General features: G+C 41.4%; 1 protein-coding gene across 1 annotated transcript in view; it reads left to right on the forward strand.

Moving 5' to 3' along the window:
- VAV2 (vav guanine nucleotide exchange factor 2) overlaps positions 1 to 23,852 on the forward strand; it is a 469,223-nt gene that overhangs the window by 320,465 nt on the left and 124,906 nt on the right. Inside the window, exon 4 of the mRNA XM_069069239.1 lies at positions 1,796 to 1,864. Within this exon, the coding sequence (XP_068925340.1) occupies positions 1,796 to 1,864 (69 nt within the window). The remainder of the gene's footprint in view (positions 1 to 1,795; positions 1,865 to 23,852) is intronic.

Here is a 23,852-nt window from a genome sequence, read left to right on the forward strand (position 1 = left end):
AACGGGTTAATTGGGGTTCTTCCCTTGGGACTTGTACGATAGGAATCCTGTTACTTGCACTCCGTCCTCCTAGAAAGTGTATGAAGAATAAGTTACCATTTGTATAAAGTTCCATAAAACATCTCTTCAAAGAATTCTTGAATAGATCATCAATGTATTGCTTTGGTAAACTTGCTATTGTATTCCTGGTTCATTGTTGTGTCTGAGAATCTATTATTTGGTCAACTTGATGCTAAAAATTGAGGCACCTTCTTCCCTTTCCTAATCAAGGATTGCTTATTTACCTAGAATTTGTGATATTCACCTGAATATATGTTGATTAACAAAACTGCCACTCACCATTTAAAATTCTTGAAATCAATAAGAGAGCAAAACATTTTTCTTGTCAAATGGAAATTTGTAAAAGCCAGGATCATGTGCCACAAGCTACTCTTCTTCCTTTGGGATCTCTACTCAAACAGTTTCCTTTCGAGTAAAAGCCTTCAGACACAGAACCACAGGTTCCTTCTTTTAACATATTTTTCATATTTTTAACATATTTTAACACATTTTTCACTCATCAGCTGCCATATATAAGACCCTGTGCTAGGGTTAGGGGAATATGCAGATTAAGAAGACATTAGTCATTGCCCCCTAGGAACTTGTAGCCTAGTTGAAGAGACCAAATACATGGAATTGTAGCATGATACAATAGGCAATAAATACCATATAGTGTCACTTCTGGTTTGTTGGCAAAGTAGTTGGTCTTGCCATTGTTCAGACAGGCATTGCCAGCATACAGATTACAGGAGTTCCTATTGGGCAGCCTCTCTGTTACAGCATGTTTAACCATCATTTAGCTCTACTTTTCCAACAAGCTTTAGCGACAAGAGTCAGTCAGTTTTATAGCACTTTTTGGTGGTTGAAGATGCAGAGCTACAGAGGCTATGGAGCTACTCCTGTCTGATCGCCACCACCACCACCCCTAGCCCCAGCCCCTTTTGCTCCCCCGCTCATCTGAATGATGTCTCAGAGAAGCAGCCTTTCATGGAAGAGCTTCCTCCTGGCATTCTTCCCAACCACACATAGTGACAGTCAGGTAGCCTTCTGCATTGCTGCATCCCGCCCCGCCCCGCCCTTGTCCTCCTTGCAGTGGCCAAAACTGTGATGCTTCCAGAGATATGGTAAAAAGAGTGAGATTTGAGAGATGGGCTTGCCTTTTGAATCTTCTGGTTCAAGTCACACAAGCAGCCTAAGTCTTTGGCTGCCATTTTAAATATGGATTCCTGTACCATTTCCAAACCTGAAAACACTTGGAAATCTGGAATATTTGTTTTTCGAAGTTGCTTCTTCATTGGCTAGTACGCAGTATAAACAAATTAACATAATCCTGACCCCTTTTCCTTGGGTTGTTGTGGGTTGGGGGTGGGAATAAAACACTAATTTGAAACTACCCTAGTCTGTCTCAGGAGCCTGACTTCCACTGTAGAGCAAATGTCTCAGGGCCTCAGTTTCCCCACCTGTAAAATGGAAAGAATTGGTTTAAATGATCCCTGGGTTCCTTTTCACATCTTACATTTTACGACTGTTTTTACTCAGTAGGTAACTATTTATACAGTCCTTTATAGTTACAAAATGCTTTCCTTATATAAACCATATAGGACAGAGATGACAAAAACCATCTCTTTTTATTTTCCCCAAAGAGGACACTCAGGGTCTCTTTAAAGGAGCCTGGTTCCCAGGGGCAGTTTGGTCTATAAGCACCAGTGTGAGCACAGAGGCTTTGCTAACCATGGATTTCTCTTCTCTCATTCAGACCCTTCCCCTCAGAAGAGACCACAGAGAATGACGATGATGTATATCGGAGTTTGGAGGAGTTGGCCGAGTAAGTAACGGGAAGAGGAGAAAAAGGAGGAGGAAAAAAGTTTCACTTTTTTGTTCCCTCCTCGTCATATTGAAATATTGCTGTCCAACTCTATATAGAGTCTGTTCCTTGGATGATATTGCCTGGAGATTTTTGTACTATTATAATCACCCCTACTTTCTCATTGAAGAGCTGTGGGAGACATAAATTCTAATAAATCTCAATTTATGGGCTTCTCAATGGAGGGTAATTGGGAGCCAAGGCTTTAGGGATAACTTTCTTAACATTAAATTCACCTCTAAATATCTCAGGTTACATAGAACCTCTTTAGTAATTTAAACAGGAATTGGCTCAGGTCCCTCACCTTTGCAGGCTCTGCAACAGCTAGAAGTGATGGTGCACATGGAGACTGAGCTTGCTGTAGGTCAGAAGTCTGCTACTTCTTATAGAGTTTATCTTGTGTGAGAGAGAGCTCTGGAATATTCATACAGGTTTAAGCAAAGTCAGGGCAGTGTCATCTAGCCCTGTCCCAACCTGTGGCTCCTTTTACTCCCCTGACCGCTTCTCTCTTCTATACAGACAGTCACCATGACTGGTCTCCCTGGGTACCTCCAGCTCCTCTGAGGAAATTAATGATGAATAAGGCATGGTCACTTGCTTTCACAGTCCTCCATTATGGAAATTAATGTGTGGAGAGTTAGAGCTCAGAAGGATTTCAGAGGTCATCCAGCTCATTCCCTTCCCCATCATCTTACCGTTGAGGAAACTGAGGTTCAGAAAAGTGAAGCCATTTGCCCAAGGTCACAAAGATAATAAAATAGCAGAGCTCTGCTGAGTCTGAAGTCTTCTTTCCACTGTATCTTTCAAGGATCATAGAGTGAAATACCTTTGGGCCTCAGTTCCCCCTTCTGTAAAATGGGAAGAATTGATTTGCAAGGTCCCTAAGTTCCTTTTCAGTATCTTTGATCCATTTTATGGCACTGTGTTTTTACTTGATAGTGACTGTTTGCATTTATTCAGTCCTGTACAGTTGTAAAATACTTTCATTTACCTAAACCCTATGAGATAATACATGAGGAAAATCATCCCCTTTTTCCAAAAGAGGAAACTCAGGCCTAGGGATGTAAGGTAATTTTCAGAGGGCCACAAAACAAAACTGATTTATGCTTCCCATAATCTGACAAGTAGTGGCTGCATCAGGAAGGAACACAGTTCTCCCTCACCCAGATTGTGCCAGCTGTCCCCCAAGGAGCCACCCTAGAGGCACTGAAGCATTGGGAATATAGATTGAGACACACAGTGGCCAACTCCCTTCCCCCTCGTGAGGTATGCTTTCTGATCTCACATAGATTTGCTAGACTGAATGTCTATTCTGGCAATTTTATCTCAATCTTAATCTCTTGGATTTTGCTGCTCCACAGAAACTCTGGTCCTAGCCTGGCCTTGCTTTTTTGCTTACGTATGTTTTTGTCCCAACTTTGACCCTTCTCCTCCACACCAGGTGCAGATAACTATTCCCTGATTTGGGAGTTTACCCACTCTCTTACATGTACTGACCTGCTTTGGGCAGGATGTGACAGTTAATGGCAAAGCCTGGACTAGTATACACATCCCTTGATTCCTCACTCAGAGGTCTTTTCTCATACCTAGCATTGGATAGTGTGCTGGGCCTGGAGTCAGGAAGATCTGAGTTCGAATTTTGACTTAGAATTTTATTCTCTGTGATGTGGGGAAAGTCTCTTCCCTGTTCTGGGCCTCCATTCCCTTATCTGTAAAAAATGAGGAGATTGGACTCATTGGTCTTTAAAGTCTCTTCTAGCTTTGATCTTTGATCCTGTAAGACCTGAGAATACCTGATACAGAGTGCTTTGTGGGTTAGACAGAAAGCACTGGAGAGAGACCAGCAAAAATGGTGATGGGTCATAAAAGAGGCCCTGGCATCCTGGGAAAAGAGTGACTATCTGATTCACAGCTGTGTTCTTCTGGTAGCCAGCTGCTGGGGCCTTAACCCCTTAACTGGGCGGATGCCTCCTTGCTCTTACATTGAACAGTGACTGAAGCCCTGGGGAGATGTTGGTCAGCCTCCTTGCCTTCTCAGTCAAGAATGCAAAATTCAGGCAGTCACTGTTATAGAAGCTTTGCAAATTTTAGCAGTCTCTGACTTGTGCTTATCTACTATGCTGCTGGGCTAGGCCTCCTTTGTGAGTTCTGTCTGTAGCAATCTCCCAAGCAGGGAATCCAGCAAATATGTAAATTATTATCAGGAGAGTGGCATGGACTGGATGCTGAGTAGGAGTTCTTAGCATGAATATGCCCCATGGAGTTGCTTTTGAGAAGCCAAGATCTCTAGTGTTTGAGGAGTTTGAAGCTCACCTCAATGGGAAGCATTCAAGCTGTATACCTTGGAGATTTTGTCCAAAGTGGGGAAGGACAGGCATTTTTTAATGCTGTTGCCATCTAGGACATTTGCTGAGTCAGCCTCTTGCCTCTTCCTCCTTGGACACATCAATACTTAAATATAGGGTCAATTCCCTGCCTGTGGAGATCAGGTCTAACTACCTTCTCCCCATTCCCTATGATGGATAATTATATGTGTGATGCTAAGACTTTGGCCTCCTTCTCTTATCCCTCATGGCCCTAGAAGGACACACTACGGGGCAGCTAGGTGGCACAGTGAATAAAACACTAGCCCTGGAGTCAGGAGTTCAAATCCGGCCTCAGACACTTGACATAGCTGTGTGACCTTGGGCAAGTCACTTAACCCCAATTGCCTCACCTTTCCCCCTCAAAAAAAAGGGCACACTAAGTAAGCTCACTATAATCCAAACTTAAGCTCTATGTTCCTTGAACCATACCCTCTCTCCCACTCCTGGGCAGAACTAAATGCCCACAATCCCAGTGTTTGTATTTTCTCATCCTTTCTGAAAGTTCTTAATTGGGAAGGAGCCTGTGTGTGTATATCTGTGCTTCTTTGACTGGTTCCTTGAACCCTGGACCCTCGTATATCAGAGTTAGGAGAGACCTTAGAGTCCAAATCCTTTCATTGCATAGATTGTTAAAGTAAGGCTTAGACAAATAAAGTGACTAATCTTAGGGGCGATAGGGTTTGTTTTTGTTCCTGTTCAGTCATTTCAGTTGTGTCCAACAGTTGACCCCATTTGGAGTTTTCTTGCTATTTCCTCCTCTGGACAATTTTACAGATGAAGAGACTGAGACAGTAGTAGTTAAACAAAGGCTAGAACCAAGTGTTGTTTGTATTACTCTAGAAAGGCTACTGCTAGCTGCTACTCTGCCTTGGTAGAGATAGAATCATAGACTGTCAGAACTCAGAGGACATCTTACAATAAGAGCCCAGAGGGGTGTTGTGGAAAGAACCCACAGTTTAGAATCAGAAGACTTGGCTTCAAATTCTGGCTCTGTTAACTAGTAAATCACCTTGCCGTCTTGGGCAAATCACTTCTTTCTAGGACTATTTACTGGTTCATAAGAGAATGGGAAGTAAGGATGGATGATCTCCAAGTTCCCTTTTAGGTATGAATCCTATAATTTACTATGAGCACAGATGATCAAAATTAGGAAGAGACTTTACAAAAAGACTATCAGAGCTGGGCAGAAACTGAGAGACCATCTGGTCCTTCCTTTCATAGGCAGACTCTTCCCCAAAAGTTGTTAACATTCATTGCTTTCACCTCCCTACCTTCCCATTTCCTTTTCAGTCCCTTGAGATTTGGTGTCTAATTTTATCATTCAAATGGAACTATTCTTTCCAAAGATACGGTGATATCTTTTTTTTTTTTTTTAATTTTAAAGCAATCAGGGTTAAGTAACTTGCTCAAGGTTACACGGACAGTCATTTCTGGGTGTGGTGCTGAGTGTCCGAGCCCAGGATTTGATCTCCAGGTCGTCCCAACACTGGAGCAGGTACTCCTACTCGCTGAGCCACCTGGCCGCCCCTAAGCAATTGGGGTTAAGTAACTTGCTCAAGGTTACACGGCCAGGTGTTTCTGGGTGGGTGCTAAGTGTCTGAGCCCAGGATTCGATCTCCAGGTCTTCTCAACACTGGAGCTGGTGCTCTTACTTGCTGTGCTACCTGGCCGCCCCTATACGGTGATATCTTAATTGTGAAATTCAAAGGTCATGTCTCATTCTTCTTCACTTCTCTGCATCATTTTACACTGTTGATCACTGTCATCTCCTAGCTCTTCTCTCTTTCTTGGTTTTATGACACTGCTTTTTCCTGGCTCTCTTCCTTTTTGTGGTTGTTGCTACATGGTCATTTTTTCTGGTTCATTATATTTGTCCTACACCGTATGTATGGGTGTTACCCAAGGCCACTATCCAGTCCCTCTTTCCTTTCTCTTTTCACTTCTTCTCCCCTTTCCCCTTCCCCTGGCTCTTTGAAAATTATAACTCTTTACAATTTGGCTAAAACCTACCTTTCCAGTATTATGACATGTGTCTCTCCCTCATGCATTCTACATTCCAATCAAATTGGACTCCTTCCTCTTACCCATAAATAACATCCTATATCCTCTCCATGCCTTTTTACAGTTTACATTCTCTATGTCTGAAATGCAATTTCTTCTCATCCCCACCTCATATAATCAATCCCTGGTTTCCTAATCATTCACCTCAAGTTCAGTCTCCTATAGGAAGTCTATCTAGATCCCCTCCTCCAGGTACTAGTACCCTCCCTTTCCAAAAAATTAATTAACATCTATTTTGTATCTAATTTTCTTTGTACATATTGTTTACTTCCAGAAGACTATGAGGCCTTTGAAGGCAGGGTCACTTCTGTTTTATTCTTTGTATCTCCAGTGCCTGAGCAAGTGCTCAATAAATGTCTATTGAATGAATGAAACTGAGGCAATCCTGAGGTGAGAGAGTCATACCTTCCCTTATTTTCTACCCTTGCACTCTTCCCATCCCTACAGAAGGAGCAAGGTCTTGGTGAGCTGAATGTGGGGTAAATGTCTAGGCTGATATTGAAACCCTCCTCAGAGATGACTATACCCAAGGACCTACCAGACTCTTGACTCTGATGTCTTAGAATAATAAATTATTAACCACAAAGATTACTGCTCATGTTGTATGCTTTGAGTAATCCTCCAGGCAGTGTCTGGGTCTGCGTGCTTCAAACCCATATTGGTTTGTTGTGACAATGTTGAGAGAGAAAATGTGTGTGTGTGTATGTGTGTGTGTACCCAAGTGTGTAAATGATCCTGAACCAAAAAATAAAATATAAATCCATTTCATGTGGAAAAACTATTCTGGGAGATGTGTGGCTTTTGAGCAGTTAAATAATATTATTCCACAACATAAATAGTAAGGCTCCTTAATTCAATGAGTTCCTTATGACTGCAGTTACTGCAAAAGTAAATCATAAATTTTAGGGCAGATAAATGAATTAGGATCCCAAACATGTGGTTTGGACCCAGCGACTCAAGTTGAATAGATTTCCATTTTTTTCCCTTTTCCGGGAGGCAACATTGCATATCAACCTGTCCCTGAGAACCTCAATTTAATAATTCAATATCATATCGGTTTTTGTAAAAATTACTTTTTTAATCACTCCTTCTTATCCAAACTGGTTTTTGCTAAGAGGGCATTCGGGCTGGTTGTGAATTTATAGACCAGTGCTAATAATGGATTAATGGCTTTGGCATCAAGCCAGGCAAAGTATTGGTGACTGTTATTTCCAGCAAAGCATGCTGTCCTTGTCCATTGTGCTCAGATTCAGATGATGGGCCTGAATCGTCATTATCTTGCATTTTGAAAGCATCTCTCATCCAGATGGATCCCTAGGCACCCTACAGATACTTTGATGATAGTCTAACACTCCCTCCCTCAATAGAGCCACCCCTTTTTTCCTAGCGAACCAGCTAAGGTCAGTGGTGTGATGTCAAAGGGGGCCCACTTTGGAACATCTAAATAGTGGGTAAAGTCAAAAGGAAAAAACAAACCCAATACTATCATACTAAAGACTGGTATGGGGTACTCTGTAGTTAGGTATCAAGGACTATGAAGTATATATAGTCTTCTAGGCAGAAAAGGACACTGAAAAGATTTATGAATCTGGGTCCTATTTTCCCTTCCGTTGTAAAGAGTGATGGCTTACTAGCTTATATAAGATCCAAGGCCTTACTTATAGGAATTAGCACTATAGTCAGACCCAACTAGATCTTTAGTTTGCCTATAACTTACAAAAATGGACAAATTTCAGGAATTCTTGCAGAATTGCAAACATGTTTACATTTGCTCATAGGTGCTAATCTAGGCAAAACATTTCACTTAAATAATTGGCATTGATAATAGAAGCCTCAGCAAGGATGTAATGGCCATTGTTCTAGTTCAATAATTTTAAAATGTTTGTTAATAGCTTTTGTTTTTCGTTATCTCTACTTATCAATATATCTTCTCCCCATCCCCCACTTCTCTTCCTAGAAAGTCATACCTTATAATAGGATAAAAAAGAAAAAAAAAAGAGGTCTATCAAAACTAGCAATACTTGAGGAAAGTCTACTATCAAAAGCACTATTTTGTTCCCATTGTGCCCCACCTTTACAGAGGGTGGTGGGGAGCCAAAAAGTACTTTCCAGTACTTTTTCTTTGGGGCCAAGCTAGTTCATTAGCATTTCATGGCATTCAGTTTTGATTCTTTTGTTGTTATTCTCATTAACATTGCTCTAGTAATTTATGTTTTGTTTTCCTCGTTCTGCTTACTTCACTTTGCATTAGTTCATCCATCTTCCATGTATCTCCATAGTCAACATAAAATAATAATATTAATAAATAATAATAACATTCATATAGCATTTTAAGGTTTGCAAAATTCTTGACAAATACTATCTCATTTTATCATATGCTAACCTTAGGAAGTAGGTGCTATTGTTATCACCATTTTTCAGATGAGGAAACTGAGGCTGAGGGAGGTTAAGTGACTTTCCCAAGGTCACTAGGCCTAAATGTCTAAGGTTAGATCTGAATAGAGTTCTTCCTGATTCCAGGTCTGGCTCCTATCCATTAAGTCACCTAGCTTCTTCATGGTTGTATTTTTCTTAGAATGGAGGAATATTCTATTACATTCACATACCAGGTTGGTGTTTTAGTTATTTTCCAGGTGATGAGCCATTGCTTTGTTTCCATTTCTTTGTTACTGTGAGAGATGATAAAGTTTGGAGTCTGAGGCTGAGATCAGAAAAGGTCTTTATTCTTTCTCATGAGAAAGGGCCCTGCCCCTGTCACTCAAACGGCATCTGACAGGGACTGCAAAATGTGGAGGTTTGTGGGCTTCTCTTGTCCTGATCCTAACCCCACCTCTAACCCCTGTCCTACCTCACCATTGGCTGGCGAGCCAAGCTTACAATCTTTCATTAGTGTTAACTGATTGGCACAAAGCAGTTTCAATCCTTCATTATGTATTTCCTTTCACTAAATTTGGAAGAGCCCAATCAGAAGTTGACTAGTATGGTTTTCTTTCAAATTACCTCATTTTGGGGAAATCATGAGTTATTCGTGAACTGGTTTACAAAGTATGGAGAAGAGATAGGAATGTAACAGGGAGTTAAAAGAAATGAGGAAACTTCACTGAATCCTCTCTCACTTTACTGTAAAAACAAAAATGTTGCTATAAGTATTTAGGTGTGTATAGGACCTTTTTTTTTTTTTTTTACTATTGACCTCCTTGACATATAGGCCTTGCAGCAGGCTCTCAAATTCAAAGGGTATGAACATTTTAATTGCAGTGTCATTAAATTGCTTTCTAGAAAGGTTGGAACAGTTCTAGCTCAATCTTTAGGGGAGATGTGGTGAAAAATCCAATCCTTCATTCCTACAAATCTGGTATTTGGTAGAGCCTGGAATTTAAGACTAAATCAGTATTAACTTGTTTTCCTTCCTCACTTGCCCAGAGTGGCCCCTGTGGTGTCTCTGTTCTTTATCATGGATTTTACTTACCAGACATCCATCCAAGATCTGCCACTTCAGGTGTGCCAAAGGTACACGACAGTCAAGGAGCTGATCTACCCACCAAGCCCAGACTCTCTCAGGCCTCACTTAGCATCTGAAATGGGACATTCTTAAAGGCTGCTTGTCTCTTTACTCTGTTTCTGGGGCTGTTTCTTGGAAACTGTGGTTTCCTTTTGATGGTTCTTATATTCCAATGATCTGGGGGAGGGGACAATGGTATGCGGCCCCATGCTTGCAAGGAGTATGTCCTCAGATAATCTTTGTCTGCCCGGGCATGTGCAACAAAACCTAGAGGCTTCTTACTCATGGCATTTGAGGGGCAACAGTAGTTTGTATAGATCAGGTGTGTGTGTGCCCTTTTAGGAGACAGTCCTATATCGCTTTCTAGGTTGTAGATTCCTATTCTTCAGAATCTAAAACGTAGATTGTTCATGGAAATTATTTCAGAACTTTTTTTTCTTAATCCCATAGCTCGTGGATGAATGAGAATGGATTTAAGAGCCTAGGATATTGATGGGGATTCAAATACAAAGTGAGACAGTCCTTGCCATCACAGAGCTAACATTCTATTAGGGAGAGAGAATTCCTATAGAAAGAGAGGAGTAGAAGCCAGGGAAGGAAATTTTGGTTTGAGGAGTCACACTGATGGTAAGTGTAGTCATTTGTCACAAATGGTCAGTTTTCCCAACAGTTATAACAGTCTTGATTTGATTATTATTCTCAGAACAAGTAGTAGAAATGGCCCAAGTCAGGCTATATGCACGTGAAATCACAGAAAGGGAAGACGCCTGGGTGGAATGGATATGAAGCATTCCTGGTTTGGGGCTGGCTAGGTAGAATGCCCTAGGTAAGCTTGCACTCATTTACTCACCACAGTTCAGCAGTTCAGCCCCAGGGCTGATTTCCTTTTTTCTGCTTTTCTCTGTCTCCCTTTCTGTGTGCTTTTGCTTTACCACAAGAGCCTAGAGTTCATTTTTTTTTTTTTTGCTTTTTGGAGGGCAATTGGGGTTAAGTGACTTGCCCAAAGTCACATGGCTAGTAAGTGTGTCAAGTGTCTGAGGCCGTATCCGAACCCAGGTTCTCCTGACTCCAGGGCCAGTGCTCTATTCACTGTACCACCTAGCCGCCCGTAGAGTTCATTTTTAAGGTCTGCTATCACCAAAGAAGCCTGCAACTCTGATCTCCTTCTTGGATTTCCCATGGGTTGATCTAAAACATACACAACAACAACAACAACAACAACAACAAAAAACTGAAGAGAGAGGAAGGACTGGAGATAAAGAGGTTACTAACCCTAACTGAATAGCAAAGTGCTTTGTAATTAAACCTTGAGATGCTCTATAAACAACATACATCAGCTATCACCAAAACTATTTTTAGAACTTTCAGGAAAGATCTGTAAGGAAGTCTGCAGCTTCTCTGGTTGGTGAAATATTAGTGATGTTCCAATGGACTAGTCTCCAAAATGAAACAAACTTCAATCTCATTTTGAAATGTTTGCTTCCTGGCTTATTGGGAATGGTTGACTAGCTATCTCATCTGTCCTTTCTCACTACTCCCCACCTTCTAGAATAAATGCTCCTTTTTTTCCTTCACACCCTGGGATCTTACTTGCCCTGATCAAAGACATCATCAATTAAAACATTTTCAAGGTGAGAGGCCCTGCCATAGAGAACAAACACTCTGGGAAGAGACAATCAGAGCATCGGTTGTTCTGGGACCTGATTGGAATTCAATTCCTCAGGGGAAAGGAAAGGAGTTACTTGTTTTAACTGGAATTTCTAGGTCCATCCGATCACTGGAGGGGTTTCACCCCTCCCCCAGCCCCGCCCTCCTCTGCCATTCAGGTTTCAGGTGCTAGTAAGACTAAAGTCCTTGGTCCAAAGGCATCGTGAAGTCCATGTTGAAGGAATTGGGGGGGAGGGGGGAGTAGAAAGAGTACTAACCTTAAAATCACAAGGTCTGGCTTCAAATGCCAAGTCTAATGCTTTGTTGTTTGTGTTACCTTGGGAAAATAACTTAACCTTTCTGGGCCTCAGTTTCTTTGTCTGTATGATAAGAAGGTTAAACCAGATGGTCTTCAAGGTCTCTTCCTTAGATCTCTGGCTCTCATATTCCAGGCCTGGTACTAATACCCTGACATAGACAAGCAAGAAGCAGTAATGAAGCCAGATGAACCAAAGGAAGGATGGGATTCTGAGTTTCTCCATGGCTTCTCAGCTTGAATTTTCTTTCCTTTTCAAAGTGGAAAGCCGCCTTCTCTTCAGCGTCTTCTCATCAAGGAGTTTGGATGCACGGGTTCTATGTTGCTCTAGGCAAGAAACAGGGGTATCAGCCCTTCTGGAAAATTGATTCCTTGGCATGGCGATAGGTCTCATTAAAGTGTCCCTGGGAACATTTGGGGGAGTGAAAAAGGGACAGGGTAAACTGTGAGGTTAAAATCCATGAGGTAGAATTTCTTGAGGCCTAGTCTGCTTCCTGAGGGAGCTGCTCCAGGGCCTGCTGTTTGTTGTTTCAGTGGAGTCAGTTGGAGGTGTCTACACCCCACTCAGGCCAAACCTCAGCTCCTGGAGGCTCTGTCTTTCCTGAGGTCCTCTCCAGTTGTCTTAGGAGGACAGCTGCTTTACCCCTTTATTTTTATTGTTCTACCTTCATTTTGTGGTGAAGTTCTGTCTGTTTATGGAAGAAATTTGGAGAGCGTAGAAATTTCTGATCTATTCCATGGTCTTCCCAGAATGCATCCAAACTCTTTGTAGAATTTCTCTATTTTTTTTTTCATTCCTTGCAAAGATATGGACACAGAAGCTACAGATATCTTTATGATAATTGCCTCTCCTTTCTTCAACATGGGCACAGGAAGATGAGATGATCAAGAATTTCCTAAAGTGATGGTTCTTATTATATTTAGAGATGTGAAAATGAAAAACAACAGTCCTTTGTCCTCAGAAAGTTTATCATGTTATGGGGAATTTAGCATGTATTCACCTATGACATAAGAGAACTCATATCATAGCATTAGAAATGGAAGGGACCGTAGAGGACATGAAAGCATAATTTAGAGCTGTGTGAGACCTTAAAGGTCATTGAGTTCAGTTAAGACAACTGAGGCCCAGAGAGGTTAAGTAATTTGTCCAGGGTCACACAGCTAGTAAGCATCAGGTAAACTCAGGTCTCCTTAACTCCATCTCCAAAGCTCTATCCCATTCCACACCACAGCATGGAATATAATACATATAGAAGGAAGCTTTGTACAAAGTGTTATAAGGTATGAAAACAGGGAGAGATCTCTTTCATTTGGGAAGGTATAGAGGATTTCAGGATGTTACACCTAAGGTGAACCTTCAATGACGAGAAGGACTTCCACAGAGATTTGGAGGGCTGGTATGTTCTCAACATGGACACTTCTTTTTTTTTTTTTTTTAAAGCAATTGGGGTTAAGTAAATTGTTCAAGGTTACACAGCCAGGTGTTTCTGGGTGGGTGCTAAGTGTCTGAGCCCGGGATTCAATCTCCAGGTTATCCTGACTCTGGGGCCAGTGCTCTTACTCACTGTGCTACCTGGCTGCCCTGACATGGACACTTCTATGAATATATGGGGACAGTTGGAGTGAACCATTCGATCAAGGAACAGCTAGTATTCCAGTTTGTCTTCAATATAGTGCCCTTCAAATGAGAGTTTCAAAAAATAGATTAGGATGGGATTGTAGAGGGCCTCAAATGTCAGGCTAATAAGTTTACAACCTCACAGTTATTGTGAAGCTCAAAGCAGTTTGTAAACCTTAAGGCCCTATATAAATGTCAGTTATTATAATTGTTGTTGTTATTTTTATTTAGTGGGCACTGGGGAGCCATTAGAGCTTCTTGAGCAGCAGAGTAAAGCGATCAAAGGTGTGCTTTAGGAAGATTATTCTGGTAACTGTATGAAAGATGGTTTAGAGAAGAGAGACTGAAGACAAAATATTTTTATCTACAGATATTCTTTTGCAGACAAAACATTTTTATCTGCAAATATTCTTTTATAAGTAAACTAAAATTCTTTTTGTTGTCTATTGTGGAATTTTTATTAATGCCCTCTGAGAGACCAAAAACCTCATTAATACATTCAACAAGCTTTAAATGCCTGTTACATGCATATGCATGTGCATGTGCAGAGATATACACATTTTAGCATATGCATTTGAAAAGCTTTGAATAAAATATCTGAGAAAATGAAGAAGAATACCTTTTGCACTTTTGATCTAATAATGCATTAGGCTCAAGGCTCCTCCTGGCTTTGGAATTTGCCGGTGAATTATCATTGTTATTCCCCAATGCATGTGTTTAAGGTCAGACTACAGACAACTCTCTGCTGGACACGGTACAGAAGAATTGTACAGAGAGGATATCGTAATGCCCCCAAGGCTGGAGATGGTTTCATAGTCACTGCACAACAAGAAGTACATTAACTCACCTAAAAATTTTTAGACAGTTATTGTTTATGCCCAGTGTTGTGCTGGACATAAGGTGGAACTCATTACTTCTACCTTTATAATCTAGCCAGTGAGACAGGCAAAGCAACTGGAGAACTGAACAAGACAGCATGTGATAAAAGTTAAGACTGTAAGGTGCCGAGGCAACAGAGAAATGCATAGAAGAAGGATTACAGAATTTTAGGCTTACAAGGGATTTTGGAGGTCATCTAGTTCAATCTGAACCTGAAAAGGAATCCCTTTTGTAACATCCACAATGAGTGGTCACTTAGTCTCAGTTTGAAATTCTGGTGATGGGGAACTCCCCACCTCCTGAGACAGCCCTAATTTGAACTTGAACAGCTTTAGTTATTACAATACCTTTCCCTCCCCCCTTACCTCAAGCTAAGATCAACCTATGGGACTTTCTTCCTGTTGATCTTAGTTCTATCCTCGATTCAAGAAGAACAACCCTAAGCAGCCTTCCACATGATGGCTCTGTTGACGTTTGAAGGGAATTGCTTATTCCCCTTGAGCCTTCTCTTTTCCAAGCCAAGCATCTTGTTCCTTCGGCCAATTCTCATGTAGGAATAAGTGTGTCCTCGGTAACCATGCAAGCTTCCCATGGAAGCTTAGGTCATGGGACCTAAGCTGAGCCAGGAGGGATAGATGGGATCTGGGAGAAATGGAGAAAAATTAATGCATAAATGCAGGTGCTGGAGCAGGAGCACAAGAGACAGTGAGGAGCATGGGATCTTGATTTAGAGCTGGGAAGGACTTCAGAGGCCATCTGGACCACATGTACCAACATGTAACCTTCTCTGCCTCAGCAGCAGTTTTGAGTTCCAAACTAGCTTAAAAAGTAATTAGGCAGGGGGTGGCTAGGTGGCTCAGTGAATAGAGCACAGGCCCTGGAGTTAGGAGGACCTGAGTTCAAATCTGGCCTCAGACACTTAACACTTGCTAGCCGGGTAACCTTGAGCAAATCACTTAACCCCAATTGCCCTGCCTTCCATCCCCCACCTCCAAAAAGCAAAAGAAAAAAAAAGTAATTAGGCAGTGTACAACAAAGTAAACAAAGATGCAGTGGAACATAGATAATGTTAAAATGTGGTTTTCTAAATCCATTCGCTGCCCACAGGGGGTAGTTTAATGGCCTTGTTTCCATGTAAGTTTGGCATCACTGATCTAGACCAACATCTTCATTTTACAAATTAGGAGACTGAGGCCCAGGAAGGTAAAATAACTGGCCCAAGGTTATAGTTGTCCGTAAACCCAAGGAGTTGAATTTGAAACCAGATCTTCTGACTCTGAAGGCAGTGTTCTTTCCACTATACCATGATGCTAATTGGAATTGATGGATCCCCTGGTGATTATGTTGGGGAGGTGGGTTGGAGGCAGATTATGAGAAATCTTGAATGTCAGACTAAGGAATTAGAACTTGATGCAGTGTGTGTACGAAAAGTCATGGTAGCCCATTCAGATACCTAAAAATATCCACCATGATTAAGGCGAGGAATGGTGGTCTGGGCATTGAGAAAAGAAAGTTCTTTTCTTCTCCTCCAGGGAACAATGCCTTGTACTGTAGGCAGATGTTAGAAACTGGCACCGGTTAAGCCAGCATGAGAGGGCCTTGTTCTTAGCCTTTTTCTAATCCCCAGCAGCTGCACAAGAGGAGCATTCATGGGAAGAGAGTGATTCAGCCTTGCCAGGATCTTGCATTGATAGTTAGGATTCAGCAACCGTGACCACCCTGGATCCCTGCTCAGAGGGGAGAGATATATTCTCTTGGCTCCCCTCAAGGGCTGCTGTGCTTAGGAAACCCAGGACGTAAACGTATAAGGGGCTATAAGTCTGCATCACAAACTTTTTTAGGACTGTGGCTCAGCTTTGCCATCGCTCCTAAACCAAAGTGAACTGAAAACCATGTCCAGGAGTTTCTGTCTTTGGTTTCCAGGCTTCAAATCCAGGATTCAAAAGGTTCTCTCTCAAGATCTTCCTTTAAAAATTAAAACAAAACAAAACAAAACTGAAAACCCCAACCAGAAACAGATGGACGATTGCCTTTGGTTGAGCTGCTACAACATGAATATGTATGGATTAAATTGAACTTGTAGTGGAGAGAATTGGGTTTTTACCACACTGATTTCCACTTTTATATTTTTTTACTGGACTTTTGATGTCAGTGCAGGGAACTCTAAGTGAGCAACTTACTCTTCCAGTGCAGGTCAGAACTGTCTCAAAGAATTGCAAGGAGGGAAGGACAGTTTGGATTTTGTGCCAGACATACAAATGTTATTTCATTTTATCTTCACAAAACTCCTGGGAGATAGGTGCTATTATGATCCTCATTTTACAGTTGAAGAAGCTGAGGAAGAAAGAGGGTAAGTGACTTATCTAGGTTCACACAACTAGTGAATGTCTGTGATGGTATTCCTGAAATCCAGGCCCAATGCTTTATCCACTTCACTACTTAGCTGGGTTACTAGAGAGGTTAAGAGACTTGTCCAAGGTCACACAGCCATTATGGATCAGAAGCAGGGCTTGGGCACAAGTCTTCCTGACTCTGACCCCAGCTCTGGATCCACTACTCTATGTTGCTTCTCACCTTGTACATGTTAGTTGCTTAATAAATGCTTGCTGGTCTAGAGTCAGAGGACCTGCATTTGAATTCTAGCTGTGCTGCTTATTTTCTGCATGACCTTGGGCAAGAAACTTGACCTGGCTCTGCCTTTCTCCTCATCTATCAAAGGAAAAGGTTGCACTGGATGATTTCTAAAGACCCTTCAAAGTCTAAATCCTATAAAACTAATTTCTTGAAAGCTCTTAGCATTAGTTTGAGGTCACTGAATAATGTGGGATCAAGGAATAAAGACATCTTACTCTAAAAAATGAAAACAAAAGCATTTGCCATTTAAAACTGCTTTGTCAAGGAAATTGAGGTGAAAATGTGACCTATTTTAGAATGCATTTACATGAGAGTTTTACTTAGGATTATGACTTAGAGCTACATGGGACCTTAGACACCATCTTGTTAAGCCCTTTATTTTACAGATGAATAAGCTGAAGCCCATAAAGAGAATTTGATATTTGTTGTTCAGTCATGTCCAGCTCTTTGTAACCCCATTTGGGGTTTTCTTGGCAAAGATACTGGAGTGGTTTACCATTTCCTTCTCCAGCTCATTTTACAGATGAGGAAACTGAAACAAACAGGGTTAAGTGACTTGCCCAGGGTCACACAGCTAGTGTCTGGTAATATAGTCCTGGTCCTTAGTCACTGTGCCCATAGGAAAATACTCAGGTCCAGACCAGTTGCTCTATCCACTGCATCACCTAGCCATCCTCTACTTGGCCTTAAAGGGAAGAACTAGGAGCAAAAAGCTAAAAATGCAAATATATTTCAGCTCGGTACAAAAAAAAAAAAAACCAAACTTGTTTTTTAAATGAATAGAGTTGTCCAAAGTACATTTACTTGCCTTGGGAAGCAGTAATTCCTCATTATTAAAGGTCTTGAGGGTAGGTGACCATTTATCTGGAAAGTTGTAGGAGTGGATTCCTGTTCTGGTGAGGATTGTAATGGAGAGTTTTTCGTTGTTATTTGTGTCATGGATCACTCTGGCATATGGACCATTTCTAGAATTTTTTTTAATGCATGAAATAAAATACATTAGATTACAAAGGAAACCAATTATATTGAAATATACTTTTTTTTTTTTTAGCAAAACAAATATATGAACCTCTTGAAACCTTCAGACTAGGTTGCCTCTGATATCCCTTTCAATTCAGACTCTGTGATTAAAGAGATGAGCCAAGTCAAGCAGTAATAGAATCATAAAAGCACAGAGTGTTGGGTATGGAAAAAAAGTTAGAGATCTATTCCAACCCTATCTGTTCTCATTTAAAAAATAGTGGGGAGCAAGAAGGGAATAAGCATTTAAATAACATCGATTTTTTTGTAAGGCACTGAGCTAAGAGCTTTACAAATATTGTCTCATTTGATCCTCAACAACCCTGGGAAATAGGTACTATTATTATGCTCATTTTACAGGTGGGGAAACTTGAGGCCAAGTGAGTTAAGCGAACTATCTGGAGTCACATAGTTAAGAAGTGTCTAAGCTAGATTTGAACTCATCTTCCTGAGTCCAGGCTTAGCGCTGTATCCACTACACTACCTCACTGCCTTCCAGGGAAGAGAAATGATTTTCCCAAGGACAAAAAACTAGTGAATGGAATTGACCTATATACAATGCAGGTCTGCCTTTCCAACATGATCATATAGCACAGAAAGAGAATCCCTCTTACTGACTCTTAAGTTCTAGGATTCTGTAACATGACTGAACCACCCAGGGCACATGCCTTGAATTATAGTCATAGCTAGGAGGGAACTTCTGAGGTCATAGAGGCCAACCCTGTCATTCTATAGATGAAGTAACTGAGGTACAGAGATGGTAAGTTATGTTACAAAGTAAATAGCTATTTGAGGCACCATTTGAATCCTGACCCCAAATTCAGTTGATTATGACTATGCCGAGTTTGTCTCCATTGTTTGGTGCGGAGCCACACACAATTTCTCCTGACCCCCTTGATGATCAAAGGGATGGATTTGAGAGATGTTCGGCCTGACTTAAAAACACGGGCTGTCTTGGCTGTGGGGAGAAAGGGAGGCTGATTTACTTTACAGAAACAAACCCATGATCTTCTGTAAAATGAGGGGATTGGATGAGATCATTTCTAAGGGTCCTTCTGACCTGACTTTCTATGACACCATCCTTATTGTGGCTCTCTAGCTCATTGAGATAATCGTCTCTGAACTCCCAATTTTTCCAAGTGGTTCTTGCCAAAGCAACCATTTATGAAGTGCTTCCTATGTGCTAGGAACTGTGTTAAGTGCTGCAGACATTAAAAAAAAAAGAGTGAAAACTGTGCCTGGTCTCAAGGAGCTCACAGTCTAATAAGAAGGTTTCCATGGAAACAAGTCTGTACAAACAAGATACATGGGATGAATTGGGGATGATCTCAAAGGGAAGGCACTAAAGGGGATCAGGAAAGGCTCCTTGTCAAAGGTAGATGGTAGCTGAGATTTGAAGAAAAGCAAGGAGCCCAAAAGTCTGAAGTAAAGAGTGAGAGAATTTCTGTCATAAGGGACAGGCAATGAAAACGTGGAGATAGGAGGTAGAGTGTCTTGTGTGCATTGAAGGAGGTAAGTCATTTAATCTGAAATTAAATGGAGAAGAGTAAAGTATACGACTGGAAAGGCAGGAAGGATCCAAGTTATGAACAGAGATTTTGTATTTAATCCTGGAGGTGACAGGAAGCCATTGCAATTTATTGAGTAAGGGGGTGACATGGTCAGACCTGCACTTTAGGAGGATCACTTGGATAGCTGAGTGGAGGGTGGCCTGCAGTGGGGAGAGACTTGGGGCAGAGAGAGTAACCAGCAGGATGTTGGGATAGTCAGGCTGAGAGGATAAGGGGCTACATCCGGGTGGTGGCAGTGTCCAAGGACAGGTAGAATCAATAAGACTTGGCAACTGGACATAGGAGATAGTCCTGCCAGGTAGGATATAGCCCGCCCCACATTACCATACAGCCTATCAGTCCTCTCTCCTTTATACTCATTCCTTCTCCCAGGGTGTGAAGAAAGTCTTCTGCCCCATCAGAAGTTTTGCATGGATGGATACATATTCTAGAGTCGACTCAACTTCTTTTTCATATTGTTATAACAACTTGCAAGGTTGCTGAGCAAATTAAAAGCCTGGTTTGAAAAAAAGCCTGATATATCAATTTTAACTGAGTGTTATTTTCTCTAGAACCCCTCAGCTGTTCATTTGTCTGTTATAAAATAAAAACACAGCTTACCAGATTTTCCATATGTTTTGTTTCTTCTACCCAACAACTAGTGATTGGTCATTCTCTAAATCATGAACTCTTAAGTGCATAGAAGAGGGATTGTCAGTTTTATGGATTTAGTGGGTGAGAGCTTGTTATTGCCAATTAGCTGGCCCCATTCTCTTAGTGAAGGTCAATGTTGGTCATATTTATAGAACTGTATCAGGTCTTTTTTTCTGCCTCTTTTTATTTCTCTCTTCTCTCCTTTCCTTGAAGGATGTGTCCTTGTCATAATACAGAGTGCAGATGATTCCTCTAATTTATTGTGCCTTTTGGACAGCTCTGCACATATCAGTCAATCGGTAATCATTTGTTAAGCACCTACTATGTACTAGCCAGTATGCTAAGAACTGGAGATACAAAGATTGCACTCAGTGAGTTTACATTTTTCTCAGTGTGAGATAGCTTTCAAGCTAACATATATGTAGATATTTTTCATCCTCACAATAACACTGGGAGGTGGGTGCTATTATTATCACCATTTTGCAGATGGAGAAACTGAGGCTAGGCGAGGTTAAATGACTTATAGGGAGTCACACAGCTAGTAAAATGTCTGAGGCTGGATTTGAACTCTAGGTCCAGTGATCTATCTACTTCACTTTGTAGCAGCCAGTATGTACATGTAGAATATATACAAAATGAATACAATGTGATTTTGGGGTCCAGAACACTAGAAGCAAAAGGGAGGCAATCTCCAGGTAGAAGATGACACTTGGCCTGAATGTTGAAGGAAGCAGATTCCAGGAATTCTCTGGAATGCTTTCCTTCTTACCTTCACCTTTGCCTTTTCTTGGCTTTCTTTAAGGCTCATCTCAAATTCCACAGTCTGTAAGAAGGCTTCCTGTGTTCCCCTAGCTGCTAATGCCACCTTCCCCTTTCAGATTACCTTTAGTTGCTCGGTACATGTCTTCCATGTGCCTGCTTCCTTACTGTTGTCCCCCACTGGACTTTAAGCTTCTTGGGGGCATGGGCTGGTATCTCCAGGGCTTACTTAGCTTGGGCCTTAGTACAGGATAATTAGTACTTGTAGACAGACTGACAGAGATAAGGAGGGTGCATTCTAGATATGAATGAAGCCCCAAAGATGGGAAATGGAGAGTTGTGTGGAATAGACTGCAAGTGTGACTGGATGGTAGAGGGTGTGGGGAAATAGTGATGTGTAAGAAGACTGGAAAAGTAGAAACAGGCCTGGTTTCAAAGAGATGCTGAACAGATGACATAAAATTGGATTCTGGTGGTAATAGGGAGCCACTGGCATTTACTGAGTAGGGAGTGATGCGCTTTTGGACTTTTCTACTGCTCTGATGAAAATGAAGGCAGGCTTGAGGTAGGCTGTTTCCCTTTGTGCTTTATAAGGTATATTTGGGAAGAATTAGGCTCCAGTCTTTTAATAAAGAGGCAGCGTGGCATAGAGGACTGGACTTGGAGTCTGGAAGACCTGGGAGTCTGGAAGAACTAGGTTCAGTTTTTCCTTTTGATACAGACTCTTTGCCCATGTGAAAGTACTCAGCCTATGATTATTTCAGGCACCTCTTTCACTGTCTGTGTTGGAGGCTGGTTGATCAGGGAGCAGATTTGAACTAAGCTGAGAAAATCAGAAGGGCAGATTCTGATCTTCGCAGCCCCCCACACTCACTCCTCTTAAACTGTAGGGTTTGTTTGCACTTATTGAATTTTCACATTCATGATCTGTATGACCATGGGTAGGCAGCTTCCCTCCTCTGAGTCCCTTTCTCCATTTGTAACAGAAGGGAGTTGATATGGACGATCTCTAAGGTTCCTTTTGGATCAGATGTATGTTCTAAGGACCCTTCTAGCTCTAAAAGCCCATATTTCATGGCTCAGGATTTGGCTGCTTTAATTTTACTTTATCGTACCCGGAATTGAAGTGATTTCTTGGCTTAAACACATGTAACTGTGATACTGTTGGGGAAGCTAATTTATAAATAAATGTATAACTTTATAGTTTATTGCATCGTAAAATGACTTTGTGACGTTCTAGATGAGTGTCAGGGTAGCAGCTATTAAAGTATTAAAAAGGGAAACATGCATGCAGGCTTGCAACGTTGCTTGTGCTTACTGTAGCCCCCAATTAGTCTGGAAGCCTTTTAGATAATTTTTTTTATTCCTTCTTATAGGGGCATGAATTCATTGGGTTCTGAGTGCCACATTTTAGGAACAGCATTGATAGACTGAATGACACCCCGAGGCCCTGGTGAAGGGGTCATAGAATCTAGAGATTGATGAGACCTCAGATGCTTATCTAGTCCAGGGCTTTCAACAGATTAAAATGCAATCAGGAAATGTATAACAAAACATACAGGAGTAGAGTATAATGTAGATAATGTTAATTTGTGGTTTTGTAAGTCAACATGCATCCCCTGAGGATCCTGTTTCTATTTGAGTTTGATACTGCAGATCTCATCCAACTACAGTTAGGAGGCTCAGTGAATAGAGTACTGGGCCTGGAGTCTGGAAGACCTGAGTTCAGATTTGGCCTCAGACACTTACTAGGTGTATGACCCTGGGCAATTCACCTAACCTTAATTGCCTCAGTTTCCTCAATGATAAAATGAGTTGAAGAAGGAAATGGCAAACCACCTCAGTATCTTTGCTAAGAAAACCCCAAATGAAGTCACAAAGAGTTGGACACAACTGAAAAAGAACACAAAGACAGCCTTTTTATATGTATATATATGTTCTGTCTAAGGTCTAGAGTCAAACATTCCCCCTTAGAAGCAGCTGGTAGCACAGTGGAAAGAGCAATGGGTCTAGAGTTTAAATCAAGCCTCAGACGCTTACCAGCAGTGTGACCTTGCACAAGTCACTTAATCCTTGTTGCCTCAGTTTCCTCATCTATCAAATGAGCTAGAAAAGGAAATGGCAAACCCCTCCAGTGTCTTTGCCAAGAAAATCCCAAATGGGGTCAAGAAGAGTTAGACATGACTAAGCAACAAAGTCCAACTACCTCATTTTATAGATGAAGAAATTTAGAAAGTTTAAACCCAAGTCAAATGACTTGTCCAAGGTCACTCAGGTAGCACCCAAGTGCTAGAGCCAGGATTTGAACCTTGGTCCTCTCATGCCTGAGCCATTTTTTTTGTGCTATGTCTTTTTAGGCCAAATAGGAACTGATGGAAAGATTTAAGGCTGTTTGTCCAGGAGAAGGAAAGACCAAGGGATATAAAATTTCTCTACAAGTATTTGAATGGCAAATGTTATCGGCAGTGGAGATCAGCCTTGTTGTGTGTCCCCAGAAGACAAAACTAAGCATGTCAGTGTGATAGTAATGGCAATTAAAGATTCCCCTTTATTGGCTGTAAGGAGTACAAAGCATAGTGCCTCTATTTGTTCCAGGATCCATGGCCATTTAGATTGAGATTGTAAGGCCAAGGATCCTGGAGGGGTGGAATGTGATAGTAATGGCAATTAAAGATTCCCCTGTATTGGCTTAGTTTTCAAATTGATTGTATTAAAACCCAGAGTTTGTTAATCCCACCTGTGGGATGGGCTTGTTGATGTGAAAAGAAAGTCCTGAGCTGGGAGGAGCTGGTGAGGTAGATTTGGAGAGACACAAGAGAGAGGCGGAAGATTTTTTTTTTGGAAGCAGCACCTCGTGGAGAGAGAGAGACTAAGAGAATTGCTGGTGGCCGCTTTGAATTGCCCTGGACTTTTGAGACCTGCCCCCTGAGCTGCCAAGGACTG

This window comes from Petaurus breviceps, unplaced genomic scaffold (assembly GCF_028583685.1).
Source record: "Petaurus breviceps papuanus isolate PSGF00001 unplaced genomic scaffold, PetGlider_PUasm1.0 90779, whole genome shotgun sequence".
Classification (NCBI taxonomy): Eukaryota; Metazoa; Chordata; class Mammalia; order Diprotodontia; family Petauridae; genus Petaurus; species Petaurus breviceps.